The sequence below is a fragment of the Hemicordylus capensis genome, chromosome 4, assembly GCF_027244095.1.
Source record: "Hemicordylus capensis ecotype Gifberg chromosome 4, rHemCap1.1.pri, whole genome shotgun sequence".
Classification (NCBI taxonomy): Eukaryota; Metazoa; Chordata; class Lepidosauria; order Squamata; family Cordylidae; genus Hemicordylus; species Hemicordylus capensis.
The window spans coordinates 244354536-244368387 of record NC_069660.1 but is presented as its reverse complement, the minus strand read 5'-3'; the positions used below and the strand labels follow the sequence as shown (position 1 = coordinate 244368387).

At 40.0% G+C, this 13852-nt stretch overlaps 1 protein-coding gene across 5 annotated transcripts in view; it reads right to left on the bottom strand.

Annotated features, from left to right (window-relative positions):
• The window catches only part of COLEC12 (collectin subfamily member 12), a 162181-nt gene that overhangs the window by 25690 nt on the left and 122639 nt on the right, over positions 1–13852 (bottom strand). For all 5 annotated transcript variants that reach the window (XR_008306449.1, XM_053247412.1, XM_053247409.1 and 2 more), the window contains 2 exons: positions 1127–1249; positions 483–581 (listed from right to left, as the gene is read on the bottom strand). Coding sequence is in view for 4 of the 5 variants with exons in the window: in XM_053247409.1 (XP_053103384.1) it covers positions 483–581; positions 1127–1249 (222 nt within the window). In the remaining variant the exon portion in view is untranslated. The remainder of the gene's footprint in view (positions 1–482; positions 582–1126; positions 1250–13852) is intronic.

Sequence of the window (13852 nt, the reverse complement as noted above, 5' to 3'; positions counted from 1 at the left end):
AAAATCCCTACTCCAGGGCATCACATTTTATTTGTACAACAAACCCTGCAAGGAAGGATAAATTGTGAAACAGCAACTTGCCCAAGGCCATTCAAAGAGCTTCATAGCCGAGCAGGACTTTGAACCTGGGTCTTTCAACTCCAAATCCACCCACAAGGTCACACTGGATAGGTGCATATAGCTCTGTTTTCAGCATACACACCAGCTGAGTTCATAGCCAACCACAGCATGACTTAGGGCTACTACAGTGCAAACTAACTTTTGGCTAGCAGCAGATGGTACAGGCTGGGTTTCTGGCAAGAGATCAGACACAAAGCCTGTCACCTGCTGGGAATAGATGCACCATCACAAGCTTCACCTTGCCTGGGGATAAAACCACTGGAAGTAGACTTAATTAACTAATCAATATGAGAGCCTGATAACTGATATCAATAAACTAAAGAGACAATAATCTCCATTGCTGTTTAATGCATATAGATTACCCAGTTTCTTCAGGTTACTTTCCACTTCTGTGAGTTTGTCTGTATATCTTCTGTGTGAAGTTTCCATGCCACCAGTAACATTATCCATTTTTTCTAAAACTAGAACAATGAAGACAACATGTTAGTAATAATTCCTGAGAACATTACATCATAAAATGTAATTGGTGAATACCAGCTGGTGAAGCTGAAATTCTCCCATGGCATTTGGTAGTCAGTGTAACCAGATGTTAAGATCCCTCAGGTATGAGGGCTGCAGGGCATGGTCTGAAGACACATGATGCAGCAACCTTGCTGAAGCTAAGCTGGTCTGGGTCTAACCTGTCTTGAATGAGAGACCATATGGGAACCCAATGTATGTCAATTTGAGTTTCGTTTTGGGGGAAAAGGTAGAATATACATGTAATAAAGATGCTGAGATTCCTAGTATTCCAGTCTCTGGGTGTATGGTAGTGGGACATATGCTAGAGAAAAATTATATTTGTACCTATTCAACCAAGCTTTTACAAATTAGATTTGTAAATTGTTTTTTAAAATGTCTTTATTGTTTTATTTTTGTGTGCTGTATTTAAACTGCCTGGAGAAACGAGCTGCAGTGGTATATAAATATGCCAAACAAACAAACAAACAATAGATGCAGTACTTACCTGTGTATGCCAGACTGACTACTGTTATTATTAGTATGGCACATAATATATACAATAGTATGATGGAAATCTTCAGCCCCCAGTTACTTTTACACTTGGTGCATTGTGTTCCTTCTTGAATACCTGCAAAAACGATTAAGATTTCAGATGTAGCTTAAGTTTGAAAAACTCTGAATAATCTTTTGTGTTTTCTGACAATTTCTCATTGCTGACAATTTCTGCAAATAACAGATTATAACTCTGTAATGAATGTACATTCATTCAAATGAATGGTCGTTCCTCAACTTATTATTATTGCTTTAAAAAACAACAACAATGCAAGTAACTTTTTTAAAGTTGAAAAATTGTCCCAGAGGAGCATCTTGGAGGAATGACAGGATAAAGTTGTGATAATGCAAAAACAAACAAACAAAAGCCAACCAAATCCTGATGCACTGGTATAGCTAATCTGAATGTGAAATATTCATTCCAATCTTGTCTGAAGTGTAAGCTGGAATGGTACAATGGCCAAATGACAGAGAAATGCTTTTTTTGGACTTGGGACATCACAGGGAGTCTGCCAATCGGCATGGTACACACCTGCTTTCTGCTGCAAACTGGAAGGTTGGGTTTTTCCTGATCCTCAAGAGACGATTTTATACATTATGAGTATTCATCCACAGTGGACTCCTTGCAAATTATATTATGTCTGAACATACCCTTGATTTCTCATCCACTTAAGGACTCTTCAGATGTTATTCCAAATATACATAAAAGGGAAAATGGGATCACACCTGCTGCCACTATGAGTTTTGACATAATGTCTGAAATACCTTATCTGCGTGCAGTTTGTACTTGCATAGGTTCCATCACACATTACACTGAACACATGTAGGTGTAGATGGAGTTGGGTAGTATTTGTAGTAGTAGGGCAGCAGGCACAATCTCCTTCAAACACAACAGAAGAGTTTAGAAGTTCTCCTAAGACAACATAATGTCTGAACTAACTCTGTTAAAACCTTTACAGAAAACAAAACCTAACATCCTCTAAAAAGATTATTCCAAAGTTATGAAGTTTCTTTACTAAACTCTCATTATAGATCATAAAACCATAGCTCTAAAAACAACAAAAAACCCCACCACTATGTACTAATGATATCCAAAATATCCTATTGATTGATTGATTGATTAAGTGCTGTCAAGTCGGTGCCAACTCTTAGTGACCACACAGATAGATTCTCTCCAGGATGATCTGTCTTCAACTTGGCCTTTAAGGTCTCTCAGTGGTGCATTCATTGCTGTTGTAATCGAGTCCATTCACCTTGCTGCTGGTCTTCTTCTCTTTCCTCCAACATTTCCCAGCATTATAGACTTCTCAAGGGAGCTGGATTTTTGCATAATGTGTCTGAAGTATGATAGTTTGAGCCTGGTCATTTGTGCCTTGAGTGAAAATTCTGGATTGATTTGTTCTGTGATCCATTTGTTTGTTTTCCTGGCTGTCCATGGTATCCTCAAAAGTCTTCTCCAGCACCATAGTTCAAAAGCATCATTCCTTTTGTATCTTGCGAAGTCCAGCTTTTGCATCCATAGAGTGTCATGGGGAAAACCATTATCCAAATTCTGATCTTTGTAGGTAACAAATGTCAAATGCAAATAATCAGCATATGAAACTGTCGTACAAATGAAACTAACTAGTTCCCAAATGGAAACAAAGACTGAGAGAACCAGGTGGAAATGTTAGTTGAGAGTTTTCTTTATAATAAAAATCTACAAGTTGTAGTACTCTGGACTTAGGCCTTTTGAAGGAGAATGGAAACTCTCTTTGTTTTATCACAATGGTTTTTTTTAAAAAGTGTATATAACTTGGAAGACTAACTTTTCCAGCAAACCCCACCCCCCCCCAACTTTAATAGTTTGGTATGTGAGTCTTTTCCAGAACATGTATCAGTCTGCTGAGGAACAAGCCACACACTATTCATTTTAATAGGCTTCAGTGATTAACAAGGGCAATATGTATGTACACTGCTCTGGGCTCCTTGGAGGAAGCGCAGGATATAAATGTAATAATAATAATATAAATATAGGAGTAAAAGCTATGTTACAATCAATGGACTTTAAACAAACTGCTGTCTACTTAGGGGCTTATATTTACTTTAAAGTAGCAGCCAGATTGGAGGCCAAATGGGGTGTTCAGTTCTATCTTGGGATTTTTCCATAGGAATGTTTCAGAGAATGCCTAAGCATCAATTCTTTTCAGTAATGAATTCAAGTAAACCTCCATCCTCTCAAAGCACAACTGTTTTCTGTGGATATCTGAAACCAAACTAACAAAGCATTTTCATAGTAATGCAAATCAAGAGCAAATTACTCGCTAAGCATTTTCCTGCCTTTTGGCCATTGTACCGTTCCAGCTAACACTTCAGACAAGACTGGAATAAATATTTCACAATCAGATTAATTATGCCAGTGCATCAGCATTTTTTTTTTGCATTATCACAACTTTATCCTGCCCTTCCTCCAAGATGTTCAGAGCAGCACACAGGGTCCTGTCTTCCACATCCATTTTGTCCTCACAATCACCCTATGAGGTGGTTGGCTTGAGAAAAACCAACTGTCCTAAGGCCACCCACTGAGTTTCATAGTTGAGCAAAGATCTGGATCCAGATCTCCCCAGTCCTAGTTTGATATTTTAACCACTACATCACACTGGTTCTCAACTATTAATTGTGGCTGATGGGATATTCAATTTCAACAACTTTATATAATTTGGCGCAGGGGGCACAAAACAGCACAAGTATAACAGGTAGTCTAATATTATTAAAATCAGCGTATGCCACATATTATATTTTTTTGGTAAATTAAAAAATAACATTGTTGCCATGCCACCAGGGAAGCAACTCTATACCAAAGGATCAGGTGCGAGCCATCTCTCCCCACCCTCCCACACAAAGAAGCCCACACACCTAGCAGTTGCTGTTTGGCTTTTATTCTGATAAACAGATATGTCAGATACAGAGAGAGATGTCAGAGACATCCTCACAGTGACGGTAATAGAAAGGGAAGGATGATCAGTCTTCTTCCACTAGACATCAAATCTAAACAGATGCTCTTCTGCCCAGGTTTCGCTTGTAGTAACAGTGTCTGCAGATGAGCAACATCAACCTGGGTAGTCTAGGTTCATGCAAGGGGCACCTAAGTAATTTTGGAGCCTGGATCTAAAGGCCTTTGGAGTCCCCCTATGCAAGTTAAGAATCATCACCTAAAGGCCTTTGGAGCCCACCCCCAAAGGCCTTTAACATATTCCCATCCTACATATTTCTTTCTCCACTCCCCGCTCTGTCTCTAAAGCACCCAGCACAGGTCACTTTTACACTCAGCCACCCAGCACAGTGTGGACCATTGGTGATCACACCACCCAGGACAGATTAAAGAGGATTTGGGGGGCCCCAGGGGATGGGAAGGCCCTGGACTTTGGCCCCAAAGTCCAGGAATAAGAGCGCCACTGGGTTCACGCCTTCATGTCCTTCAGTCCAGCTCCACTTTGCTGGCCCCCTTTGTTATAGCCTATTTCTAGGGTTGCTGAGTCAGACTGAAGCTATTCTTGGAATCCTGCCAACACAATATCTTTCACAATATCAAGCCATTAAAAGCAAGCCAGATACATTGAACCAATACTGATGTCTCGGCTCAATGCAATCCAGGGCACCCTGTGCGGGGGTGGATTTGATAATTTGATAATCAGGTTGATACCGATTTCTATAATGACAGTTATGCACAGCCCTAGGAATTAAACATTTAAAAAATTGATTCCTAAATTTATACCACTCACTTTGTTATAATTTTGTGCTCTACCACCAGGACTGTTTAAAGCCTTGGCAAAAAAACAGTGTAAGTCCATGATCAGAACTTAGGATCACATAGTGCGGGGAGCTGGACACAAAACTAGTGTTAACTGTCACTGCATGGGTCAGAGAGCAGGTAACGTGATGTGTTGCTTCAGCACTCATCTGAAAACTACTGAGGGCTGAAATATTTCACTAGGCTCTGTATGAGCTCTGCTCTTGGTTTAATGTACTGTTCTCCTTTCCCAAGGGATGCACTCTGGTAAGGCTGATATGTCTCCTATTGCCTCCGGGAGCATGGTGGAGAAGGTTAGATACCTAGAGCTGAGGGAGTTCCTGGGGAATAGTCCTTTATATCCTCGAGGATGCTGGCTAGGATACATTTTTGGAGAAGGGGACAGAGGCAGATCCATCCCTTGGAAATCTCTGAAAGAGGGATTGTCACTATAAGTACTTCCCAAGATGGTCAAGGAAGACCATTTCATTCATTCTTAGGATTCTTGATGTTGCAGGACTGTTTTTCTGAACTATAAATGCTCAGGTCTGGCTTTTGGACCATGATGGTAGGCCTTGCCAGAACACTCCCAATTAAAAAAAAAATCTGGTGCTCCCTGAAGGTTTAAGAAAACAACTAAATCATTTTATCATCTTAAGTTGTTTAAGAAAACAACTAAATCATTTTAAGCACCAATGGAAAGACAAGGAAATTACAGCTCAGCGCGATGCAGATATCACTTTGAGGTACATGTACACTCAAGTTGTATTCTCCGATTCAAATAGAATATTCCAGTTCTGAACCTTCTTAAGGTGTCTGCAAGTCCTATTAAAATAAATGGAATGTGAGTATGCACAGTTGGTGTAGGACTGCTGCCTACAATTGTTTTTGTTATGAAAAAAGATGCCTGCAGTGATTCGTTTTATTATTGAGAGCCTTTTGTCATCTCAGTAGTAGGTTATTAATTAAACTTTGTAGACTAGTATTCTATAGGTTGTTTCATGAAAAGGTCACATGTTGTCCTGCAGAACTAAGCTCAGTTTGCATCAGATTTTCATCTGTTGTTATTGTTTCATGGTTTGCACACTCCATTATGCAACATGAGCATATGGCTTTAATGCTGAGCTGCTCCCAGACTTTTGTCACCGGTTGTGCATACCAGAAAGTCGGGGTCACTTCCGGATGTTGCACATTTCTCACTGCTGACCTAAACTGTACTTAATACATTTCAGATGGGGCACAATGGGCCTCCTTTCACTTGACACACTTTTCTGCTTCTTGACTTATTATAAGAAAAGCTCTGTTTTTTTCTTTGTCACTGTTGGGAAGACATCTGGCTAAACAGACTGCAGCTCAGTACAAAGGGATCCAGCTGGCACATGTGTTTTGGGGACCCCCTTTCTCCGGGAGCCAAGATGGCCACAAAAAAACAAGCTAGAAAGACATCCTCCTGTTACTGGTCTTTGTAGTATTTGTTTTTCTAGTATTATGTTCCAGTGACCGGGGACTTTGTTCTCATGTGGGGGGTCTCCATCTGCAGATTCTTTTTGGACGGCAGATAAACAATTTTACTACTGAAGAAGGGTGAAAACATTTTTGCTCCTTTCAAGTGAGTCGGGAGTGCCTTTTAAGGAGATAATCTCATCAATATATTTCATTGTAAGGATAATTTTGAAAGTTGAATTGTAATCATGCATATATTTTCTTGCTGAATAAACCTTACAAGTTTCCCTTTCAGCTGTTTCTTTGAGATTTGCTACACTAGACTGGTTTAGATCAGGGTTTCTTATTTTATTTTATTTTACATTTTATATCCTGCTCTTCCTCCAAGGAGCCCAGAGCGGTGTACTACATACTTAAGTTTCTTCTCACAACAACCCTGTGAAGTAAGTTAGGCTGAGAGAGAAGTGACTGGCCCAGAGTCACCCAGTAAGTATTATGGCTGAATGGGGATTTGAACTTGGGTCTCCCCAGTCCTAGTCCAGCCAGTTGAATAATCTAAACAAGGGTTTCTTAACCTTGGGCCCCCAGATGTGGTTGGACTACAACTCCCAGAACCCCCAGACATGGCTGGGGATTCTGGGAGTTGTAGTCCAACAACATCTGGGGGCCCAAGGTTAAGAAACCCTGGTTTAGATGATTCAACAAACCATAGTTTGTTAGACTATGAACAAGCAGATGAGCCTGCTCTCACTTTCTTTCCCTTTCCTCTTTCCTTCATGTCCCCACCTAAATGCAAAGCCTCCTAGTTTGTTAATAGTATCCAAACCAGGAAATGGCAATTTAAAACAATCCCAACAAAACATGATATAAAACCACTGTTTGATCCTGGTTTGACATCTTGGATTATGTTACATATCTTTTAATAACAAGATAGTTACATAATAGTATAAAATATGAAGATGTTCGGAGTTTGGCTGTAGGGTTTCATATCTAAGTTACTGGTATAGTTGCTCCCAGCTACAAACACAACTCCTTGCTTAGCTTCCCCAGCCACATGGATACAGAGGCTAAAGGCCTTTTTCACTATTTAGATTAACTGGGATCCTGCATTAAAACTGGTCTGAAAGCATATCATGCAGCAGCCATATAGAAGCTAGGCAGGTCTGGATTTGGTCAGTGCCTGGATAGAAAATTGTTTGGGAACCCCATATTTGCTGCTTTGAGTTCCATGGAGGAAAGGTAGGATATAAATATAATAAATAATAACTTGATAATATTTAGATCTGCTTTAGTACACAAAATTACATTTGCAAAACAGAGAACAGTTTTGCTTAGGGACTATTGAATCTACCCAACTATGACACTTCAATTGTAACATATCTTATGTGCAGGGCTGGCCTAAGCATCAGGGTGCCCCAGGTGAAGCTTGGCTTTGACACTCCCCAACCTCCTCACCTGTGTGGGTGGTCACCTCCTGTCGGGTGAGTGATCCCTATCACCCACCCTGGCTGGCTGGCTGGCTGACAGACAGATGGTGCGTGCACCCACACATGGTCACCTGTCATTCAGCTGGCTGACTGGCTGTGGCTGGTTGGGTGTGGCTGCCTCTGACCCAGGTGTGCACATGACCCAGGTCATGAGTGCCCCTCCCCGCTTGGCACTCTGGGTGGCCACCTAGTTCATCTAACAGGTGGGTCGGCTCTGCTTTGTACAATTAATCCATTGTTTCATACTATTAGTATCTGTAAAGAGTGAAAATGGTTTGGTTATATTCCTATAATTTAAGAATATATTATTATAGGAATTATAGGATGTATTCCTATAATTTCATTCCTATTATTATTATTATTATTATTATTATTATATTTATATCCTGCCCCTCCAGAATAATACTGTTCATGCGGGGGGGGGGGGGCTCACAACAATAAAACAATAGAAAGTAATATAATATTTTAACACAATAAAACAAATAAAACACAATGTAGAATAAAAAACAATTTAAAAAGAAACAAAATTAAAATCCCACAAGACTCTAATAAAATTCATTAAAAAGCCTCTCTGAACAAGTGGGTTTTAAGATTTTTTTTTTAAAAAACCCTAAGGGAGGGAGCATGGCAAAGTTCTTCAGGGAGGGCAATCCAGAGCTGAGGGGCCACAACTGAAAAGGCCCTGACTCTTGTTGCCACCAACCAAATCTCAGTTAATGGCGGGGCTGCGAGCCAAGTTCAAGAGGATGAGTGAAGGGCCCTGGCAGAGTCATATGGGTGAATGCAGTCCAACAGATACCCCAGTCCCAAGCTGTGTAGGGCTTTAAAGATCAAAACCAGCACTTTGAATCAAGTCTGGAAGCAAACTGGCAGCCAATGAAGCTGCCGCAGGATGAGTGTAATACTTGAGAAGCAACTAGTGCTCACAAGCATCATTGCAGCAGCATTCCATATCTTTCAAATAATTTAGACTGTAGGACATTAAAGTAGCTGCTTGATATCTTCTCTATTAATTTTATAAATAAATAAATAACAGGGCAACTTTGTCGAGTTAAATTCTCTCCAGTCTTTATTTTGGGAGTCAAAACTGCACTGTATGCAGATGAAAGGGAAGCTGAAAACTGAAAGAAGATGAATGAGTGCTTTGATAAAAGTTAAGATTTCTAGAATAATCACAGGGAAGCATTTGATTTTCATATACACAGTAGCTGTGATCAGTAAAGTATGCACCTTGGTTTTCTGCTTTGACAGTTCATGGAACTAAACACAAACCACTTCTGAAGTTTAAGAGAAGTGTTAGCATTTGGAGGTGGGGGGAGAGCTGCTGAAAGGAAGCTAGGTGAAAGAATGAGCCTGTGCACCTGTGAATCATGGCTATAATTCTTATGTCATAGCCATAATTCTTAAAATATGAAATCATGGCCACAATTCTTCCAATACTTTCTTCTGGAACATTTCTGTAATACTTCAGCTGGACATCCAAAGAGTATTCCAAAGAACTTTCAAGAGCTTTAATACCTTAAAGGGCTTAACACATTGCCTCCTTCCTGGCATCCCAATGTCATCTCAGGTACACAGTCTGGGGGTGCTTCTGGATCCACGCCTCTCCCTGGTGTCCCAGGTTGAGGCGGTGGCCAGAAGTGCTTTCTATCAGCTACGGCTAATACGCCAGCTGCGTCCATTCTTGAGATAAACTGCCTCAGAACAGTGGTATATATGCTGGTAACCTCCAGACTTGATTACTGCAATAAGTTCTATGTGGGGCTGCCTTTGTGTGTAGTCCGGAAACTACACCTGGTTCAGAATGTGGCAGCTAGGTTGGTCTCTGGGTTTTCTTGAAGAGACCATATTATCCCCATATTGAAAGATCTACACAGGTTGCCGATAAGTTTCCGGGCAAAATACAAGGCGCTAGTTATAACCTATAAAGCTCTATAAAGCTTAGACCCTGGGTATTTAAGAGAATGTCTTCATCATCATGAACCCTACCGCCCTTTGAGATCATCAGAAGAGGTCCATCTGCAGTTGCCACCGGCTCGTCTGGTGGCTACTCAGGGCCTTCTCTACTGCTGCCCCAAAGCTTTAGAACATGCTCCCTGCTGAACTAAGAGCCTCCTTATCTCTGACAACTTTTAAAAAGTCTTTAAAGATACATCTATCCTAGGCTTTTAGTTAAATATTGTTTCAATAGTTTTAAGATTGTTTTAAAATGTTGTTTTAAAATTTAAATTGTTGTAATGTTTTAACTTTTTCGGTATCATTTACTTTGTTTTAACTAATGTTTTAATTTTTCTGTTGTCTTTTATTTTAACTAATGTTTTAACTTTTTCTGTTTGCTTTTTTGTAAACCACCCAGAGACGTGAGTTTGGGGCAGTATAAAAATACGTTAAATAAAATAAATAAATAAATAAATAAATAATCTCTCAAACCAATTAAGAACCAAATGGCCAGAAACTGACATAGTACATCATATGACTACATGACTTCAGATGTGATATGGGGAAGGGACAGTTGAAAATGCTAAACTCCCCCATGAGAAATGTTTTTCATCAGTCAGATGGTGTGCTTGTAAACTTGATGTGGGCAGCTTTCAAATAAGCTTGTCCTAATGAAAAGTGAGATGGCACAGTCATATAAACTTATGAAAACAAAAGAGCAAATAAAAATGATCTCCATTTTGTTCAAGATATCAGGGCCTGAGAGGTGTGTAAACTGGCTCACAAATGTTGAACACGTCAAACTGATAGTATAGTATGTGATGGAGCTTTCCCAGACAGCAGGCTTACTGACTGGGTTTACTGAAAGGCTTTACTGCTAGTTTGAAGTTTATTTTATTTTATTTGTTTGTTTGTTTTTGCATTTATATCCCGCTCTTCCTCCAAGGAGCCCAGAGTGGTGTACTACATACTTAAGTTTCTCCTCACAACAGGTTAGGCTAAGAGAGATGTGACTGGCCCAGAGTCACTCAGCTAGTATCATGGCTGAATGGGGATTTGGTCTCCCCGATCCTAGTCCAGCACTCTAACCACTACACCACGCTGGCTCCAAAAACCTAATGAAAAAGTGGATTTTTAAATCCAGGATATAAATCAGGCTACACTCTAATTCACAATAAAAAAAAACCGAATTGTGTGTGAAGTAATAACTCACAGGGACTACGGGGATAACTCGCAGGGACTTCGGAGTAAATTTGGCTGATATGTGAACATATCCCCTCCATTGCAGAGGAGATGCGAACTAAAAGCTGGTTGTGAAAAACTTCCTGGAGTCAAATAAACAATGAGAACCTCACGTAATATATTAACATTTTCAGTTTTCAGATGAAGAATAGATGTCTACATGCTACTGAACTTCAAGAGGATTTCCCCAGTTTTCCATCAGTGTGTCTGAAAAAAATCGTTCCAGTGTCTCAGTGCTTTGTATGCATGAAAAGAAAGATCTCTCTTTCAAAACCATCAAATCATCTACTGTGTTCCTTTTCATTAACCCTTTCTTTAACATCTTATCTAAAAAGTGTTCCAAAAGGATGCCATTATTTTCACTGGAAGTGTTTCCAACAATGGAAATACTTTTGACTGCATGTAATATACACAACCCTTTTCACTAAAGAAGGGAAGAATCTCCATCACCCACTTGGACCATAATCTCTCACTTATTTTTATAACCCAGTCATTTTGCATTTTACTTTGTACTTGCTCAGTTGGCCAGAGATGCAAAATGAATTGTTAAAAATCCGAATTACACACTTCAACAGCCATAACCATTTCATTTACATGAAACCATCAAACAATATCCTACTGTGATTAAACACAAATATCTTAACTGAAAGGACAGGAAAAAAGACAACCACAATATGGGGCAGGGGAAACTCTACAGAATTACTTGTTGCACAAATATTATGAGCTTCAAAACTGCCATGATTCAAGACAAGAAATGTGCTAAGACTATTAAAATCCTGGTACTGATATTCTTTAAACTGATAATTTAAAAGGCATGCCTTGCCACATCGATATCTCATCCACACCTTTTAAAACACTAACATGGTTCAATACAGAAAAACATGGGTATAGTTACTGCAGCATTTATACAAGAAAATCATGTACTAAAGTTTAATTAGACTGGTAATCAAGTTAGACCCCTGCTAACTTGACAAAGAGGCACCTTTTAATGTGGTGATTCTCTTTATTCAAAAATCACTTTGTTTTTGTGGATAGGGAAACAAACTAAAATGTTTTTGTGCAGTTTCTTTTGAAATTATCCTCTAGCACATAAGGGCAACATATACAACAAACATGGCCACAAGACAGTTCAAATTTATATCCGATCCCTCTAATCTCCACTTCTCTTAAACTGCCATGATGTGGTTATCACTCATTTCCCCAGGCAAATGCAACCCTGGAATTATCCTACTTTTCTTTTTTCTAGCGCTGGACCACTGTCAAGTTTCAACATAATTTGAAAATGTATTGCTTTGGGTTCTTTTGTAAAGTGGTTGGTTGTGTGTGAACCCAATTATAGGTCTTTTTCTGTTCCTAAGTTTTCAACATCTCCATAGTTTGCCATTCAAGTACTTTGTTGCTGGACAGACCAAGGCCATCTTCGGCCGATACGCCAGCTGCATCTGTTTCTTGAGATAAATGACCTCAGAACAGTAGTACATCTGCTGGTCACCTCCAGACTTGACTACTGCAATGTGCTCTATGTGGGGCTGCCTTTGTATGTAGTCCAGAAACTGCAGTTGGACCAGAATGCGGCAGCCAGTTTTGTCTCTGGGTCATCTCGCACAGATCATATCACTCCTATCTTAGAAGATCTACACTGGCTGCCGATAAGTTTCCGGGCAAAATACAAGGTCTTGGTTATAACCTATAAAGCCCTAAACAGCTTAGGCCCCGGGTATTTAAGAGAACGTCTTCTTCACTATGAGCCACATTGCCCATTGAGATAATCAGGAGAGGTTCATCTGCAGTTGCCACCGGCTCGTCTGGTGGCTACTCGGGAATGAGCCTTCTCCATTGCTGCCCCGAGGATGTGCCCCTGTTGAAATAAGAGCCTCCCCATCTCTTACAACTTTTTAAAAGGCAGTCAAAACACATTTGTTCACCCAGGCTTTTAATTAGATACTGTTTTAATAGTTTGATGATTTTTAATAGTTTTAATGTTGTTTTAAATTTTAAATTGTTGTAATGCTCTAACCTTTTTAATTGTTTTTATTGTTTTGTTGTAAACCACCAAGAGACTTGTGTTTTGGGCGGTATTATTTATTTATTTATTTGATTTATAGACCGCCCTTCCAAAATGGGTCAGGGAGATTCACAGCATGATAAAAACGATTAAAACAAATTAACAATTAAAATCAAACTATTAAAACCCAATAAAACCAATAAAACAGCAAAAAGCCCTGAAAATCAGGGCAACAATTTAAAACAATTTAAAACAGTTAATCATTTAAAACCCTGGAAGGCTGGGCCAAATAGGTAGGTTTTAAGGGCTCTCCTGAAGGACAGCAATGATCTCAAATTACGAATTTCTGCCGGGAGTGCATTCCACAGTCCAGGAGCAGCTACAGAGAAAGCCTGCCTATGCGTCGCCACCAGACGAACTGGTGGCAACTGGAGACAGACCTCCTCAGACGATCTTAAGGTGTGGTGGGGATCATGTAAAAGAAGGCGCTCTCTTAGATAACTCGGACCCAAGCCGTTCAGGGCTTTAAAGATAATAACCAGCGCTTTGTATTTTGCCTGGAAACATATCGGCAGCCAGTGTAGCTATTTCAAAACAGGCATAATATGGTCTCTCCGGGTTGCCCCAGAGACCAACCTGGCTGCCGCATTCTGAACTAACTGAAGTTTCCGGACTACGTACAAAGGCAGCCCCACGTAGAGCGCATTGCAGTAGTCAGGCCTGAAGGTTACCAGCTGATGCACCACTGTTTTGAGGTTATCCTCTCTGAGGAATGGGTGCAGCTGTTGAATCAGC